Source organism: Cariama cristata, unplaced genomic scaffold, assembly GCF_000690535.1.
Source record: "Cariama cristata isolate BGI_N322 unplaced genomic scaffold, ASM69053v1 scaffold3477, whole genome shotgun sequence".
NCBI classification, from domain to species: domain Eukaryota; kingdom Metazoa; phylum Chordata; class Aves; order Cariamiformes; family Cariamidae; genus Cariama; species Cariama cristata.
The window spans coordinates 10,267-29,158 of NW_009624749.1; the positions used below are offsets into that span (position 1 = coordinate 10,267).

At 46.8% G+C, this 18,892-nt stretch overlaps 1 protein-coding gene across 3 annotated transcripts in view; it reads left to right on the plus strand.

The window, feature by feature from the left end:
* The window catches only part of ATG13 (autophagy related 13), a 16,413-nt gene extending 4,840 nt beyond the window's left edge, over positions 1-11,573 (plus strand). The window contains exons 8-17 of one of the 3 annotated variants that reach the window (XM_009703271.1): positions 238-336; positions 1,090-1,180; positions 3,584-3,682; positions 4,758-4,868; positions 6,000-6,133; positions 7,351-7,468; positions 8,192-8,269; positions 8,585-8,701; positions 9,152-9,280; positions 10,502-11,573. In XM_009703271.1, the coding sequence (XP_009701573.1) occupies positions 238-336; positions 1,090-1,180; positions 3,584-3,682; positions 4,758-4,868; positions 6,000-6,133; positions 7,351-7,468; positions 8,192-8,269; positions 8,585-8,701; positions 9,152-9,280; positions 10,502-10,579 (1,054 nt within the window). In that variant the 3' untranslated portion in view covers positions 10,580-11,573. The remainder of the gene's footprint in view (positions 1-237; positions 337-1,089; positions 1,181-3,583; positions 3,683-4,757; positions 4,869-5,999; positions 6,134-7,350; positions 7,469-8,191; positions 8,270-8,584; positions 8,702-9,151; positions 9,281-10,501) is intronic. The other 2 variants (XM_009703272.1, XM_009703273.1) reach the window with 2 other exon arrangements.
* Positions 11,574-18,892: the final 7,319 nt, after the last annotated feature.

Genomic DNA, 18,892 nt, shown 5'->3' on the forward strand with positions numbered 1-18,892 from the left:
TCCTTCATGGAGAATACGCTCTCTCACGCCTAAGTCTTGCAGCAAGGGGAGTATTTGGGTAGCCCTGAGCCAGGCTCTAGAGCTCCAAATTGTTGATGCATGCTTGGAGTTGCAGGGCTGAATTGTAAAGATGCTCTCGTGCCATTAACAGACACAAGGGTTTTCTGTGAGGACAGCATGAATTGGGATGAGAGTAGAGAGAAGAAGCCAGTAACACCATTGCTTGTTGCCTTGCAGGCAGTTTGAGAGGACCCCTCCTATCATGGGGATTATCATTGATCACTTTGTGGACCGTCCCTATCCCAGCTCTTCACCCATGCATCCCTGCAATTACAGGTGAGGAAATACGGAGTTGAAGTCATGGGCCATGGTGAAGGCATCAATTATGCCCAAATACAGAGCCTTTTCCACTCTTTGCTGACTGCATGGGAAGGGAGACTGGAGGATTAGTGTCAATCATATTGACACGGTTGGGCATATGAGGAAGGGTGACATTTTTCTCCTCACATCTAGAGGACTGAGTGCAGCAAGCCCCAGTATTTTCCCAAATTCCTTACAGAAGCACTTGAACACAAAGGATGTTTAACCTTGGTTGCCTTTGGGAATTTAGCGAGTGTAACAGTTCAACCTGCTGTAGAACTATGTGTTCAGAGGCATGCATCTCCAGATATTTCCATTGGGGAAAGATCAGAGTTTAATTTCTCTTTGTAGATGAGAGGTTTATCTTCCTTAAAATGAATGTGAGGACACTCAGATTGGGACCAGCAGTACGGTTTGACAATGGTTCTGTAAACACCAAAGCCAGTAGCATTAGCTGGTATAACAAAACCTTTAGTTCACAAAAAAAAAAAGAGGGAATTGTTTCTATGTGGGGGTAGAAGTAGAAGAGGAGCGCCTGGGGAAAATTAAAGGTTTTGTACCTTGTTTTCCTCAGTTCTGCCAAGTAGATGAGAGCCCTTCATAATTCTCCTTTTGACTCCACCCAAATACTCTCAACCTCCCTGCAGTGTTTGTCCCAGTGTGTTTTACTATTTGTTTGTTTTAAGGAATATTTCCAGTTAGAAAATTTTTCTTTTCTTGCTGCTTTAGAGCTGGTGAGGACAATGGTGCAGTATACCCCTCAGTAGAAGATTCCCAAGAAGTGTGTACCACGTCTTTTTCCACCTCTCCTCCATCTCAGGTAAGAGAAACCAGGCTCTTTTTACTCCTAGACAGAACAACCACTGTTAGGGTAGTGTGCATACTCCTACATCAACTACTGTGCAAACAGGCAGCCTCCTGCTGCTAATTAAAATTTAATGTGTGGGTTATTTATATCATTACACTCTGACTAAAACCTAGTTAGATACTAATTTCAGCAAAACGCTAGGAGACTAGAAAGACCGATTTACTGAGACAGATTAAAAGAATATACTCCTGTAGCTGGGCTGACATGTGCTTGAAGAGGGTAGCAGTGTACTTACAAATTCACATACTGATGCTGCGAGAAGAGGAATTCGAGAGATTGATGCCAGGCAGCGTAAGTAGAGGTAACAGACTGACATTGAGAAAGAAACACTGAAATAATCGGGAAAAGGCTTAGAGCATAGTTGTATTTTCTGCGTTGCAGAATGGAAAGGCAGGAAAAAGGCAAAAGCTGTATTTGTTGGACCATCTAAAACTAGTTGGGGCAGCAGACAGCAAACAAATTGGGTCATAGTATTGAACTAGGGACTTAATACTCTGTACCTCCACCTACCCATGCAGATTTCATTTAAGCTTGAATTTTAAAATAAATAGATAATGGTTTCCTTCAGAGTATCAAAAACCAGAAACTCCAATTCCTCCTTCTTTTACTGTCCTTATATACCTGACTCCACAATTCTGTATTTTGAAGACTTGTCCAGATTTGCAGTTGTCCTATGGCTTTAAATATCCAGAAATGTCCTGCCTTCTTGTCCAGCCAAGCAGATGGCTCTACTGATCTTTAAAGGCAATCTAAAGACTCTAAATCTCTTTTGCTGTCAATGTGGAACATAGAATGAAATATAATTGGAATGCCATTCCAAACTGAAAGAATTTGCTATGGGTCTTTCCACTGCTTCAGAGGAATTAGTATGACTGCTTTAGCAGAATGTATTCTATTGTATGAATGAGCTAGAAATGAGCTTTTCTTAGGAAGCATTTTTGTGCCAAGGGGGTTTTGGGTGGCAGGGCATCAGGCAATGTTGAACTAATCAGCCAGCACTCACGGTAAGTCTGATGGAATAAAGCTTTTCTTATTCTGCGATACGCAGCTCAGGAGGTAAGTTTGTGTCTGAGTTGTGTCCTGCCTTTTCACAAAACGGGTTAAACGCAAAAGGTTTCATAACGAAATTTCCACTGGCTTGCTCGTGCCAGCATTACTTAACAGTAATAGTGTATGTAAAGACATTGAAGTTGACATTTCCCCAGGGTATGCGAAGCTTTGCTGTCACTGAAGGGAAAAGCTTTATGAAACCAGATGAACCTTGAGGATTCACATTAAGAATGAGCCGACATTCTTGCTTTTCGTGTGGCTCATAGTTGCCATATGCTGTGCGCTTATTTATAAAGCAACTGCCAGTCTTTGTTACCACAGTTAGAATTGTAAGGCTGTCTTGGCAGAGTGGTCTCTAACGTAAATTAGAAGGGGAAAAAAAAAAGTTAATTTCTTTCTCCAGTTTTCTACGTACAACTTAATGTGTAGGAAAATACTGGGAATCGTGTGGTTCTGTAGGCAAATTGTCCAAATCTCTGCCCGCCTTCCCAGTAGAAATGAGGCCTAACCTGCATGATACAAGGGAAAGGGGTGTTACCTTCGCCCCGTGAGCTTGCATAGCATGTCTCTGCGTGTTGTGGAGTAGCCCAAAATTCAGGAGAAAGTCTAGCCATGGGTAACATCCAGAAATGAAGCTTTCCTAAAAACTGAGAACTGTTGGTAGCAAAATGACTGGGAGAAGGTATGGGACTGAACGAGGTTTGGATTGCCCTTTTTGCTTTAGTACCCTCTGTGAGACAGTGTTTACTTCTGGAGTATCACTCCTGTTGATGGAGTTCTCTCTTCACATCAATGTCTTTGAATTGAACTTTAGTCTGGGTCCCCTTTATTCTAAGGGTGCAGCACAGACCTGCCAAGATACGATCCCTTGGAATGCTGGAAGATTAGGAGTGTATATGGATGGAGAGTATTGAAATACATGTAATTTGTACATTCTGGAAAAAAAAAATTACTCTTGGCTTTTCCTGGCATCCGCTCAGCCTCCTCCTTGCTAATTGACTGGTGCCAATTCTAATTAGCTGTGGAACAGAGTCTCTGGCAGTTACTTTCTGTCAGCGTTCACTGGAGTCAAATATTATGTGTGTTGAGTGATTCACCGGGACTGGAAAACAGTCAATTCTTTACAAAATGAGTGTCCTTCTGGCAATAGTGAGACTTCTGCTGTATGTGTAGGTGTGGCTGCTGCAGCCAAAACCTCTTCACTAGCATTCAGTTCATCCAACTCTTCATAGTTCTTCTCTGAAGTCCTTCTCTCTCTCTTTCTCTCTCTCTCCCTCAAATTTCCCTTTTTTCGTCTGTGTACAGTGTGTTTTTACTGTCACAAAGGCACATTTTCAGACCCCTCCTCCTGTGGTGACGGACACCTTGAAGGTCCCAGTGATGGGACTGGCCTTTTCACATCAAGTGAGTTGTCAATAGAATACGCTAGATATAGTTCTGGCCTGATAGAACAAATACAGGAAAGTACAAATTTGACAATGTGGAATATTTGTTGTGCAGGGGAAAGGCCGGTGAACCCAAATGGGCCAGGCACATTATTGAGACTGGCCGCTTAAATGCCTTTGCAGATGAAGGTCTCCCAAAGACCGGACAAGCCCCACTAAATAAACAACAGTTGTTGCAAGGATCGTTAGTGAAAGACTCTAGCAGTAAGGCACAGTGCTGAGTGTTTTCTCTTAACAGCCAGTGTCCCTAGAACCTACACAATCATTAGTGCTCCATTCAGCTGAACCAGCCTCGTGAATAAAAGTGATTTTTATCATTTGGACCCCTGTAAATGATGTCATTGGTGCTGCTGGAGCATCACACACAAAACTCTGAAAGAAGTGTTCTGCTTGAGGTTGAGCAAGCTAAAACAGGAAAGTTTTATTTAATCTGACCAGCCAGATACTAGCTGGGGTGTGTAAGGAGCTTTTCCTGGGTTCTACTGCTCCCAGCACTTCATTCCTAAAGCAGTCTCCCAGTTCTCCTTACCTAACACCTTTAGGGGACTCTATTCTTTGGCTGAAGCTATTTGAACAGGCCTTGAAGATCAGATGTTTTAATGTGCAATGGGTTCAAACAGTTGATTATGCAGTTGCTTTGGGGAAAAAAAAAAAAAACAAAAACTATTAGCTCTTTAGTCAGTTGATGATGACATTCATGCTTTTTCCAATATGTGAAACAGGCCCGTACAGCAGAGCTTCCCTGTGACTGGATGTCAGTCATACCTTGCACAGCCTCCTCCTATGTGTGTAGGAAACCAATCTTGTTTTCCTGTCAAGGCCCAGGCTTAGTCCCCTGCAACAAAAATTTTTTAGAGTAATAACCTTCATTATTGATTCCAATGAAAATCTAGCATCCTTCTGCCAGCCTGAAATGCTGTGCCTCTGACTTTTCCTGTTCCTTCTTCAATGACTGATGATTATTCAGACTGTGGGGCATTCCCCTTCCCCTCTCCTCTCCCTTTGCCCTTCTTGTTTTTTCTCTTCTTTCTTAGCTTTCCAGCTCTCGTCTTTCCTATCAGCCTGCTGCCCTGGGAGTTGGATCAGCTGACATGGGGTATCCTGTACTCTTTGCTGGTGGCTTGAATGCTGCACACCCTCACCAGGTACTCGTAGAGGGCAGAACGCTAAGCGTGGCTGGTATTGCAACCGTTTGTGTCACTTGTACATCTGAGACAGGCCTTGAAACTAGTGCGTGCATTGTATCCTGTCTGTCAGGCTTGAAAATAATATAAGGTAAATATAGAGAAAGCACAACTTGCACAGGAGCTAGGAATTGGCTCCTCAGCATCCCTGACTTTACTGAGGTCATGTGGAAAAACTATGCCAAGAGCGCAGGCACCAAACCTGTTTGCCTACACCAGCGTGTCACAGATTCCAAACTTTGGCTGTCTTACAGAGCTGCTGCCCCTGTAGCTGTCCAAGCACAGCACTGTAGCCTAGACAGAGGATACACTGACAGTCCATATTGGCGTATTTGCATCTGTTCATCAGACAAATATGCAAAATTGACAGAAGTCTTTTTCTGCCTATGATGTTGCTGCTACACCAGAGTTTTGCTGAGACAGTGATGGTAGCATAGAGTAGACTATTTCAGTTGGAAAGGACCTACAACAATCATCTGGTCCAACTGCCTGACCACTTCAGGGCTGACCAAAAGCTAAAGCGTGGTATTAAGGGCATTGTCCAAATGCCTCTTGAACACTGACAGGCTTGGGGCATCAACCACCTCTCTAGGAAGCCTGTTCCAGTGTTTGACCACCCGCTCAGTACAGAAATGCTTCCTAACGTCCAGTCTGAACCTCCCCTGGCACAGCTTTGAACCATTCCCACGTGTCCGATCACTGGATCCCCGGGAGAAGAGCTCAGCACCTCCCTCTCCACATCCCCTTCTCAGGAAGCTGCAGAGAGCAGTGAGGTCATAGCAAGAGGGTATGATTTTTTTTTTCTGCTGCCCCCTCCGCCCCTTGAAGAGAGGACCTCTTGCCAGAGAGATCTGCAGCGTAAAACAGGCCTGAAGTGGACAGGAGTGGAGTAGGAAGGGAATAAACAAAGAGTTTGTATTGTGGTGATCACCTTCTACTTGACACCTCTCTCAGCCTCATGGGGGGCTAGAGCCCAGTCATATGCCCAAAACCCCACAACTTAGCCCCAGTATGAGGGAATCTGCTCTTTGTTGCACTGTGGTGTTGGCCTGATTTTGAGATCTCTAACTTGACCGTTCCTCTCCATCTCAGTTGATTGGTCCAGGCAAAGAGGGGGGAGTTCCCCCGATTCCTAGCCAGCCAGCACATGGCACTCAAGCTGACCAAGAGAGAATGTGCACCCCCCTGGATGGAGTCCACTACTCAGCAGCTACTCCTTCTAGTAGGTAGGTTGGTTTTAGATGATCCACCACTTGTGCTAGCCCATTTATAATCCCGTTAAGATAAAACTTTTCCTTTTCCCCTTTTTATCTATTGTTTGTAGCATAACTACTGTCTTTCCATCCCCCAAAACAACTAGCAGCTTTCTCTGATGGGGGCTTTTTCAGTCTTGCTCCAAACAATGATCTCACCCATTTACTTACACCTGCTAGTCACTGTAACATCCTTGCAACTTCTGTTATGTCAACTTTAACTTTATTATCAATTTTACCTCTTTTTTTTTTTTGTCTCTACTGTTTTTGCCGATTGTAAAGCAACACGATGAAGTTAGTTCACAAGCGAGTCTTAAATTCTCCAGAGACTTAATGTGAATTGTTACCAAAACCAGTTGTAGTTACAGCAAATCTGTTTGCTATTTTATTAAGAAACTTTAGGCACAAAGTTACTTGAAAGGAAACGATACAACCTCAAACTGTCCTGAATCACCTCCCTTTCAGCTAATTAAATCCTTCTTCTTTTTTGGTCACCATATTTATTTTTTGTGAAGTCTCCCTTCGGGTCACATAGTTCTGAGTCAAATATCTTAAGCAGAGATTTTGCTATGAGGAAACCAAAAACCATAGTTGCACTAGCACTTTCCTGGGTGTGCTATCTAAGTAGTCCTCTTGCCAGAAGACTCAACCACTTTTTTTTTAACATTCTGAATACCTGTGGTAGGGAAAAAACCCACAGGTGATAGAAATAACTAATAGCCATGCAGTGAATTAATCATACTGGCAGTGGTTATTGTGATGTATGAGACTGCTGCCTTTGTAACCTGAGTGACAGATACAATTCTGGTTCTTGGCTTTGCCTCCTGACAGGTCTGTGACTGTAGTATCACTGAAAATATAATAGTGATGAATAGGAATTGCTGTGCACGTGCACATTCTGAAGTTAAAAGTCCACCTCCAAAAAGAAAAGCCTATTTGATTTGACAGCAACTTTTCATTGAACTAAACAGTTTTTGTCCAGCTTTAAACAAAAAAATCTGATTCCACAAATGTCCCACTCCCCTTTTGTGCTCATGACTGAGAAGGAAGGTGTGGTACAAGGACCAAGATTCCTGTTGTCCTTCAAATACTAGGAGTAAACCCAGAAAAATGAAGGAGTCTTGTAAAGCATGTGATTTGCCTATACTGTTTGTGCCGTGAGTCACTAATTAGCCATTTTCTTCCCCCAGTGAGGACACAGAAACAGTATCAAACAGCAGCGAAGGGAAGTGTGGCTCCCCACATGACCTTTTGGAAACCATCTTTATCCGGAAGGTTGGAGCTTTTGTCAACAAACCCATTAACCAGGTAACTAGCAGTAGATCTTCTCAGAGGGCACCATAATACCCTGCTTCTCCCACCTGTTCCTACACAGAGGAGCAAAAAGCACCCCAAAGCCAAGGCAACACCAGAGACTGAGGGTGCATATTCCTGCCTGCTGCATTTCCCGACAAGGTCTTGTCATGGGCTTGTTTTTCATAAAATCTTTTTGGGATGTGACAGCCGTTGAATTTGTCCCACTTTGCCAACAGCCTGTTTTGGTATGGAAGACTTGATACTCCACTCAGAGGTCTTGATGATCTGCCGCTACCACAGGTTCATAAAGTGGGGAAGCTGGTAGCAAGCCTCCCTTCCTTGAAGGGACACGCAGTAGACCAGTTCATCACTAGTAAGAAAGCACTTAATCTCAGCTAGGGCAGATTAGAGATCTGCCCAGTTCCTAGGGCTGCTCTCCTAGGCCTTTTGGATGGATGAAGGAAAATTGTTTGAACTTGCAGCAGTTCATTAATCCTTGCCTATATTATACAAGATGTACGTAAGCAATCCCACCTCAGGGTATGTATCTGTGTTAGGTCAGATGAGTACAATCTCTCTACTTTGTGCCTTTTAAATGAGGTTGTCAGCCTCCTGCCTTACTGCTGATGTGATCTTGGGCAATTACTAGCAGGCCTGACAAAGACTTTCAGTATCCTTTTTTGTGCTGAGTAAGCAGAGCATCTTAGTGAAATTCTGTTTGCTGAATCTCCTCAGGTGACCATGGCCAACTTAGACATTCCTTTTGCCATGTTTGCTCCCAAGAATGTTGAGCTGGAAGATAACGACCCCATGGTAAGCCTCTTCCAGAGGTATAATATGTGCCTTCTCAGCATCCCTTATGCAACATCCATGCTATTCCCTACCTTCAATACACTTTGGGTTTTGAGCAAAGAACTAGTTACTCAGATTTCTTTGATTTCAAGAAGTCTCCCATGTTGAGTCTTGGGCTCTCTAGACATGCAAATAACAGTATGTGTTTGCTGCCCCTGCGGTAGCATGTGTTTATTGTCCAACCTCCTAACTGCCCCACCACCACCACCACTGTCAAAATACACAGACAGACGCGATCGTGAGATCAGTACTCACCACCTTTGATTTCTTGGGCAGGTCAATCCTCCTGACTCCCCAGAAACTGAATCTCCTCTACAAGGCAGCTTACACTCAGAGGGCTCCAGTGGCAGCAGCACAGGGAACACCCATGATGACTTCGTTATGATTGACTTTGTAAGTGCTCTCGCATAACACCTGCATCTTCGATGAGCTTCAGGTGCTGGTACAATGGCAAATGATGTAAGAGTAGTTTTCAATGGGGGTGGAAAAGACCCATGATTCATAGGTCCAAACTAGAGCCTGACAGCCCCAAAACTGCAAAGACACTGATAGTCGGAACCAACAGCTACAAATTAAATGCTCTTTGAGATCCTTACCAACACCTGGGCTTGGCATCCTCTCTCTAATCCTTAAAGGAGCCAGATTCCAAGGAAATGCTCTCTTCCAAGTGCTCAGGCAAGCACAGATCTTGTCTGTTCTTCAGTTATTTAATCTGCATTATTGCAGGAACAGTTGTAATGCCCAGATGTTTCCTGATAGCAGGTGATGACTTTACGTGCGATTATGGCAAAAGGGAAGCCCATGTCTCTGAATGGGAATTAACAGCAGTATCTTTGATTCTAGAAACCAGCATTTTCAAAAGATGACATTCTTCCAATGGACCTGGGGACGTTTTACCGTGAGTTTCAGAACCCCCCTCAACTCAGCAGCCTCTCCATTGACATTGGAGCGCAGTCCATGGCAGAGGATTTGGTATGAAACAATGAAATTTCTGTTTGTGAGAATCATATGTACTTTATAGTGCTCACCATATTCCTAGTTTGAAAACAGTCATGTCTTCATAGAATCACAGAATGGTTTGGGTTGGAAGGGACCTTCAAAGGTCATCTCATCCAACCCCCCTGCAATCAGCAGGGACCTCTTCAACCAGAGCAGGTTGCTCAGAGCCCTGTCCGACCTGACCTGGAATGTGTCCAGGGCTGGGGCATCTACCACCTCTCTGGGCAACCTGTTCCAGTGTTTCACCACCCTCATCATGAAAAATTTCTTCTTTATATCTAGTCTGAATCTACCCTCTTTTTGTTTAAAACCATTACGCCTTGTCCTATCACTACAGGCCCTACTAAAAAGCCTGTCCCCATCTTTCTAATAAGCCCCCTTTAAGTATTGAAAGGCCTCAATAAGGTCTCTCTGGAGCCTTCTCTTCTCCAGGCTGAACAACCCCAACTCTCTCAGCCTGTCCTCATAGGAGAGGTGCTCCAGCCCTCGGATCATTTTTGTGGCCCTCCCCTGGACCTGCTCCAACAGGTCCGTGTCTTTCCTCTACTTCTCAGAAGAGAGTCCCTGCCCAAAGTGGGTCCCTCACTAATATGTTCCAGACAAATGCAAATTTGTGGCACACTTGAGCCTCTGAAACTGGTGTGTTTATCTTCAAGCTGAAAGCTGCTGCCATGTGCTTGCTGTGGCTGTCACCGAAACCCCCAAAACTAATCCTACCTCTAGCATGTCAAACTTAGTGGCAGTCTTGGCCTGATCTTGCAGCCTGAGCAGAGGCAAAATCCTAGTGTGGCTGGTGAAAGTCACGTCTGGGCGAGTGCTGTATTGGGCTCACAAGCCTTGTAAATAGGGAAAATGGAATGCCAAAGGCTAAGAGCTGCAAGTGACTTGATGAAGGCAGTGACATGAGCAGGTTGTTGTGCCGCAGCTGCCGACGGGAATTGCACAAGGTGAGGCCCCAGTGCACCTACTGTTCCTGCAGAACAAACAGCCTCTGGGCAGAGTGCCCTTCTCAGGGTCACTTGCTGGGTACTGCCAGAGGACTCCTGGCTTTGTGCACCTGGGAAGGGGAGCCCAGAGCAGTGGAGAGGGGTTGCATGACTCAGAAATGGAATTTTTACCTTAGAGTGTGTGTTTAAAGCTTCCTTTTATCTGCTGTGAATGAGCCCTGATCTGCACCCTTCTTTACCCTTCCAGGACTCGTTACCAGAGAAGCTAGCAGTCCACGAGAAAAATGTCAAAGAGTTTGATGCCTTTGTAGAAACCTTGCAGTGAAGCTGTTTCCCAGTTTTGCTGCAGCAGTTCTTCCTCCTCAAGGCATCCCAGAGAATGACACCGACAAATATCTCTATTGCCCCTGCTCTGCCTTTTGTCTCACTTTGACTAGGTCCTTCCATCAAGTGAGCTTTCTTTGATCGCTCTCTTCAACAGCAGATGCAGCTCATTGCTGATTGTCCTCAACTACACCACCACATAGTTCTGGACCGCTTTTCCTGCTCACAGTCAGTTTTGAATTTAAGACTTTAGTAGGGACACAGGAAGTCAAAACTCCAATGTATGAAACTGATTTTTTTTTTCTCCCCAGTCTCTGTTCTGTGTGGAGGAGCTTTGTGAAAAGTTGCCGTATGCTTCCTCCAAAGGTCCTATGGTGTAAGTTCCCTAGGTATAGCTTCTTGCTAACAGACTTTTTCCTACGCAGTCTCCGATCCTGTTAGAGCGTAGAAGGCTTTGGCTGACTTCCAGGGGCTGTGAGTTCAGCAGATTCAACAGTTTTAAATCCAGGACATCCATTCCACAGAACAGGGCATTTCATCCTGGCTTCAGCGTGAGTGCCTGGAGCCCAGGGGGAGATGTCAGCTTTGGGACCTGTGTGTAATACACGTTACCGTTGTTTTCCTGCTTCCAAGGAACAGGGTCTCTACGCAGTCGTTTTGTCCGAGGCCTTCTGTTAACGCTGGCTGATAAGGAGGAATGAAACTACAGAAGCGCTTTCCACATTTCCTTCCTGAGTGTACTGACAGTCGGCCGTGCTGAGTTTAGTGGTGTTGACTGTTGGCAAGCCTGCACCTAGCAGCTGGGATGATGCTGAATTCATAGTCTCTGCTTCTGAAACGTAACTGTAAATACTAGGAATCCTATTTCTTTAGGGTTATGTAACTAGGAGTCTTAGTCCAAGATTCTTTCCTCTAACCCTTGCCAACCTTCCTGCTTTATGGTTAATAGATGATCTTAAGAATCAAGAAATATTTATTGCTTTTAAAGAAACCTATATTTAAAAGATGTTCTGTTTTCATGTAGTAGTGCAGGTCATTCTGCCCTGGATCACTGCAGACAGCAAGTGTGCCATGGAACCCTGGCCAGTGAGACTGGTCTCTCCTTGCAGGAAAATATCCAAGATATTTATTTTCTAAGACAGACTTGATTATTTAATCTAATACTCTGGTTTGGGGGAACTATGTGTCCATTACATCCGGTTGACAGAATGAAATGCACACATCAGTGTAGTGGAGTGGCAGGGACTTGGTAAAAAGCTGTATTCTGATAGGCGTGGATGAATTTGCAGTGTTCTTCAGCCCTTCAGAAGGCAGCTTCTTTAAAGAAGCACATTTTTGGGGAGCTTATGGTACTTTTTAATCAGCTGGCTTTTGATTAGCTGAAATTTTATTTTTGTAATGATCTGGCTATTAACAGTGTGACTGGCAGCGCTCTGTGGTTGATTTGGCTGTTGCGTGTCTTTTGCCTGATGTAAGGATGGGAGGAGAAACAGTGACACTAAACAGAAACTCAGATAAGGTAGGTCGTCTTGTGGTTCTCTCTCCTCCTCCCATGTGTAACTAGAGTGAGCAACTGCAAGACCCCTTACTGTCCTAAAACACTTTTTTTTTTTTCTTTCCATCTTTCTCCAGAAGTGGGGTTGTGTTACCTCAGTACTGAGGAACTATCTTAGTTTCTTTAGAGTAGCTGAGTAACCAGCCTTCTCGTTAGTGCAATGTGGCAGCTTCTTCAACTTAGCTGCATTCTTAATTGAAAGGGATTGCTAGCAGCTGATGGGGGAACCCCACCCTCTCCAGAACACTATTTCTGTGCCACTGCTAGAGCAAGGAGCCAAGTTCAGAGTAGAGCTTATTGTAAGGTCAGAGCAACACGATGCTTTGAACTTCACCAGCTTTTTTTGTTGAGTGCTGTGTTCAGCGGGAGGCCGTGTGAGCTCTAAAACTCTAGGTAGGAGCTGTATTGCGGGAAAGCTCCCCACCAGAACCTTTTTAGCTTGCTCAACTGATTCAGCTTTTCAGCAACCTCACACAGAAATCGCTTAGGCCTTGCAAAATAAGATGCACAAACATTTAAGAAAGCTTCCAAGATAAACAGCTCAAAAGAAGGCCTAAATTACATGGGCTTTGACACATACTTGATTCCCCACAGCCAGAGCCACCTTATTTTACAGGTGGAAGGGGTCGCAGAAGGGTGGTGGGGGAAAGCAAGGAATTAATGGATCAGCTGGCTCTCACCTCCGCTCAGGAAGTTGGTCTCTGCCACCTTGTAGGAAGGAGCTCACAGACAGGTGGTTGCTGTCACCTTGCTCTTAACGTACAGGCTGTGCTTCGGAACGCGATGCGATCTGGGCTGCAGAGCAGCAGAGATGGGGTAAAGTCCTGGTTCGCGCTCTATCTATGGAGAAGAATAGACGAGGTTGAACTTCACCTGTGCAGTGCTCCTGCTGTCCTCTTCTCACACTGACCAGCTGTGGAGTTGGCAGAAAGCATGCCGTTCTTGCTGATCCTGTCCAGAAGGTCCCCCAAGCCAAATACTTGCGCTCATTTGTTGATGCAGTTCCTAACACGGCTACAGCTCCCACATCTCATTAGGTAGAATGTCAGTGTGGCATGGGTTTTTTTTCTACTTCAAGAGGCTGGAAATTTGCCTATATAAGCTGCTAGTGTTGAGCTGGATGGCCATAGCAATAAAGAGATTTTCCAGGGCTGAGTTATGTGCCTCTTTTCTGGACATTCCTCGGTTTCAACACGTAGTTGCTACATCTAGGCTCTGAGTTCCCTGACCACTGCACAAATGCTCTGCTTCAGGAAAGATCTAGCTGCTGCTGTGGCCTGCCACAGATTGTGTTATGAAGGCTGTTTATTTTAGCAGCTGTCTGCTCGATTCTCTATTAAGGACAGTATGTATGTAGCTCCTGATTTACAGATACTTTGGGTGAAGGGGAAGGCTCCTAAATTGTATCGTTTTGGAAACAGTCTCCAATGTACTTCAAGTATTCAAAGAATTTCCAATAAAACTTTTACGTAAGCAACCCTCTGTTTGTGCTTTTCTCCAGTGCGCTGATAGGGTTGGGACAGTCCCAACCTCTCTCTCTTTCTCCTCCAGGCACCGGGATGGTCAGAGAGCTGCCTGTCAGGGAGCGCGGGGTGGAGGAGGTTGCTGCCTCCCAACCGAGAGGGTAGAATGCCCTGGCGCGTTACAGTTGGAGTGGTCAGCAGGATCCCGGTGAGACCGCCCGACTGGAAGAAGGAGGGTGAGGAAGAGACAGACCCGGTGCTTGGCTGGTCCCAAATGCAGGTGTGGGGGAACAGCGAGAGAGTGTTTGGTCCTGGTGACCTCCCCAGGGAGTTGGGAAAACAAATTACTGGATGTCCTGCCCCAGCTGAAATATTAACTTGTCTCCAAAAGAAAGGGGTGGGAAAAGGCAAAAAAAACCCAAACAAACCTAAAACCACCAGAAGAATTTGCATTGTACTTGGTTGGTCACTACGTGCTTAAGAGGAGCGTGGGAATGTCTCGATCTGATAGAAGAGACTAGTAAGATGTGGAAAGAATTAGCGTGGGTGTCCCAGCAGCAAGGAATGCTGGTGAAAGAGCATGCTGCTTGCAACGTGTAGTTCCTGCCTGTCTGATGACTAAACAGCTGTATTCTACTATTGCTTAAAGTTAACCCTGTAGAACACACGATGCCATGTAAGGTGGTCACACCTTCCCTTTAAAGGAAAGGGAAGATGGTAAAAAACCCCAACTATGTGTAAATACAATTGCTGATTTAAGCTGCAGTGTAAAGGGTGTCTGGTTATTATACAGAAGAGACTGTGGATGAAATAGCAGCAATGGAAAAAAAAAAGACTGTGTATATTGGAAGCTTCTCTGAAAGGAAATATTCCAGCTTGGGGAACAAAGATAACTATTAAAAGCAAACTTTTCTTAACCTTATCTTCAGGAGATAACACATTAAACTGAGTATCCCATTGCAACCTTACAGATACCGATCTATCTACATTACCTGCGTGTACGTGTGTGTATTTACAACTACCATCTCGTGCACTTACAAAAGACGCTGCACAGTGTGGGGAGAGATGAATTGCTGGCACACGCACATAAACCATCCTGTGGGATCGGGGCCTTACTACACAGCCTGCAGTATCTACCCTCTTCACCATGTCACCAGTAAGACAAGGGATTGGAAAAACCATCGGAAAGTAAGTGAAAAACAGTCGGAGAAGGATGATTAATCACCAAGGTCATGAACAATCAAATACCATCCAATTGTGAGCCTACTGTATGTGTTTATAAAAAGAAAAACGTTCTCAGAATGCTCTCCTTAAGGCCCCAGGGCAGCTACACATCAAAACACATCCAGTTGCAATGGTGTTTACGCTGCGTTAAGTACCGTCCACGTGGTTACACGTAGCGTACGTCCTGCTAGCTACAACGCCCGTCCCGGGCCCAAGCTCCTCCGAGACCAGAGCAGGTGTTGCCCCAGCACAGCCCCAGGTCACCGGTCCGAGCCCCGAGATGGGACCAGCCACTGCACTCGCGGCAGCTTTGAGAGATGGCTGTGGCGTCAGCAGATGAACCACAACGGCTCCATTACAGGGGGGCCAGCGCGGGCCAAGGGGTGCAAAATCATAGACTATAGCCAAAAGCACTATCCACATGAAAAAGCCCCAGAGAAATAAGTAGTAAAACCTCTCAGCTCTAGAACTGAAGTACTGTGCAGTGAGTTACGGATTAATAAATCAGACTACAGGGACCATACGCAAAGTATTACCTGTGAACAGATGCCAAAAAAACCTCTGGTATATGGCTGACAGCTTGTCACGAGTCACGCTGAACAACATCAACATGCCGAAGAAGAATTTGCAACACTGGGAAGCCCTTAACTGGACCGCTGATTCATAATAAAACCCGAAAAGGTATTAAAAACCGAAAAGCAGCATGCAGTTTTAAAAATGCAAGTGTTAACATCAGCATTAACACATCATCCAGATGACAAGGCCAGTAGCCAGGGCTACTGCCCGATGGTGATGCTTTTAGCTCCAGCGCTCTCTGTGCTAACTCCTATTCTCGCACCCACTGTTGGGTTCCCTTGTTGCTACACTTGTATTAACTAACTGTAGGAATCACTTTGCATGTAAGAGCCTTTCTAACTAGCCAAAAAACTTACTGATGTAACCAGCAGATTACAGTGTCTTGAGGAAAAGGGAGTCGACTGTATGTGGATCAAGGGGTGGAGTGTAGCGGTCCTAACCAGAAGACTATTGTACGTGAGTTGTTAGGGATCCACAGAAGTTGAGATGAGAAGGTGCAGGCCTCCGCTGCGCACGTATCACCTGGCCGCAGGATAAACCCTAACCGGGGAGCCTCCAAGTGGCTCCCACTTGGCACCTGGGGATAGCACAGCCTGCACGGCTGCCGGGGTCTGTCTCACGCGGAAAGGGCAGTCCTAGGCAGATCGCTCGTCGTGACGGGGAGATGGTAACATGGAAGCCCAGCCCTGTTCAGGAAAGAGCCAAACTTGCAATACTTCATTTTTGTTTGAATTCTGTTTCCAGCCTGAGGCTCCTGCAAACTAGCGTTTCTTCCCAGAGTTACTCACACCGGAGGCGTTTCACACTCACTTTCCTCCCCCTCTGCACGGCTGCGGTTGGCAGCGTCGCCAGCCTTACTTCTGTTCCTTGTAGATGTGCCAAAGCTGCTGCCACGTGACACACACACCTGGATCCGGGATTACATTTTGATTTTTATTGAAATACAAAAAGTGCAAACTGTGAAATACAAGATCGGTGCAGATTAGAAGGAAATAAACAATGTGAACCGTGAAAACCCCAGCCCTGCACCTGATGAACACCAACAGAAAAGGCAGCAGGGAACACTAGCAGTAAAAGCAAAGCCAAAAATTTTGCACAGGAGCCCCCGCGCATAAAAGACGAAACCGGGACCAAACGGGCCCTCGGCTTTCTCTCAAATTAGCAAACGTTGCCACAAGGCATCCAGATGTCCCCGGTCCCACCTGCACCACCCAAAAGCTCTGGTGTCAGAACACAGCTTGGGCCGGGGAGCAGGGAGGGACCAGAGGCCACTAAGACAGGGGGAGGCTTAGCAGAGGGGAATGGCCTAGGTGCTAAAAAAGCAGAGGGCTGAAGTGGAACAAAGTACCCCCACAGGGAGAGATAGCTAACAGCTAACCTGAAAGACGAGCCAGGGAAGAGACCCTTGGGCAGCTCTACAGCAAGGAGAAAAACCGACAAAGACCAGCACCCTAAAAATCAGATCCTGCCCCCCACCTATATGTGGCAGAGAAACCCAGCCCAGCCAGCACCCTGCCCGTGAGGGGGGCACTGACCAGGTGAGGAGGGAATTTAACCCCCTGGGCTTGGCAGATGCAGGCTCTGGTAGCCACCCACCCAGCGCCGGCTGCAGGCAGGCCCAGGCCAGTTCCTTCCCGACATCACCGGAGGGATATTTCAATACAAGGCATTGAGGAGAGCAGACTGCAGAAGCAAAAGCGACCCTGGTTACTGTGCCTGCTCCAGGGCCCCCAGGAGCTCCAGCATGAGGAGCAGCAGGGGGAAGGGAATATTTACACTGGGTCCCTTCCAGGATTTGCAAGCACGTTCCCACCATGAGCAGTAGCAGCTTCCCCAGCACCCTCCCAATCTGCTCCCTGCAGGCACTGAACTGGAGCAGGCTTTTATCCCTGCCTGCAGGGGATGCACCAGTCTCCATTTTGCTAAAAAAGGAAACATTATTCCAAGAATTCACTTTTAAAAAAAAAGAAAAAAAAAAGCACCCACCAAACAAACTCCAGCCAGAACAGGGACACTTGCAGCAATCCCTGCCCTCCCCCGGGAGAGGAGCTCAGCTTTCCCAGCACAGCTCCTCCGCTGCTGGGCAGGGAACGGGCCCTGCTGCTCTGCAGGGCTGGAACCTGCCACCCACCCTCCCCGGGCAGCCGGGGCTGCGTGTAGGGCCAAGGCCTCCTGCCCCGGCACACAGGCACTTCCCCTTCCAAGTTGGCGACCTTGGGTTTGTTTGTGCCGGGAGAAGTTAGCTGGGTTGGCCGTTCCTCTGGGGACCATCAGCGAGGCCGGTGTCAGCCGCAGACACAGTCAGAGCACCGAGTCTAGAAGGGATCAGACCCAACCCTCTCCTAGAACATCTTTTGCTCCAGCCTTAGCAATGCTCAGTTTCTTGCTCACTGTTCCCACCCTCGTGTTGGTGTGCCTCCCCCAAGGCAGCTGGCTGGCCCTCTGCTGCCCTGCAGAGCCGCCCATGTTCGCACCCAGCCCCGTTCCAGAGCTTAGCAAAAAGAGCAATTTCCACAATTCCTGCAGCAGATGTCACTTATTTTGATTACCACTGGGGCACTGACCTTTCGTCAGTGTTTAAAGGCAGGATAAAATATTATGAAAAAGCAAATTCCATTTAACATCCAATAGCTTTTTAAAAATTAGCTCTGCTTGGTCCAGAAGATTTGTCCCTGTGGCCAGATGGAGCAGAGAGGACTGGCCCAGGCACGCAGGGCCCAAGATACAGAGATATAACACACCGGTGAAGTAAGGCTAGAAGATCCCTGCAAACGCCCTGCTGCACCCAGGCTAAGGAGAGGGATCTGTTTTAGCTCAGGTAACGGGAACGCTGCAACCCCAACCCAACAGGGATGCCCCAACGGTATGGCAGCTGCTTTGGGAAGGCGCCAGGCCCAGCCCGCTCTGAGCCGGCCTTGCAGACAACCCCATCTCTCCAGCCGTGCCCAGGGCATACAGGATGCATCTGACCAGGCTTCTGTGGTAGGATGGAAGGAAGGAGAAGGAGATGGGGCAAAGGCCCTTGGCATGGAATAGCTGTTCCCTCACAGCTTTGGCACACGAGTGCTCAGCACCTGGGCAGAAATTTGTAATCCAGGGCTAGGGCACTCCAGGGTGAGGGTTAGCCCCGGTCCCTAGACCTTCCCTCAAGGCCATGCTCTCTGTTAACGCTGTGCTGTGGAAAGTTCTGCTCAAAAAGACGACTAGCCAAGGCGGTTTGTGCCAGTCAGCAGAGACACAGGCGCCCGACAGAGGAGAAGGGGCCTTGTGCTGCTACCAGGGGGAAAGGCAACGATCCTCAGAGCGTTCAGCAGCTCAGTACCACCGGGGCACTTGCTCCCCGCCATTCAGACCCACCAGCTGTCAAAGGGCCCCAGCCAGACCCCCAGCACAGCCAGGCCTGGCACGAACCTTCCCAGCCGGGCTGGAAATGCTGCTGGAGGGACAAACGTGGCCGAGGTGGGTAACCACGGGAGGCACCTCACCCCCTACACCC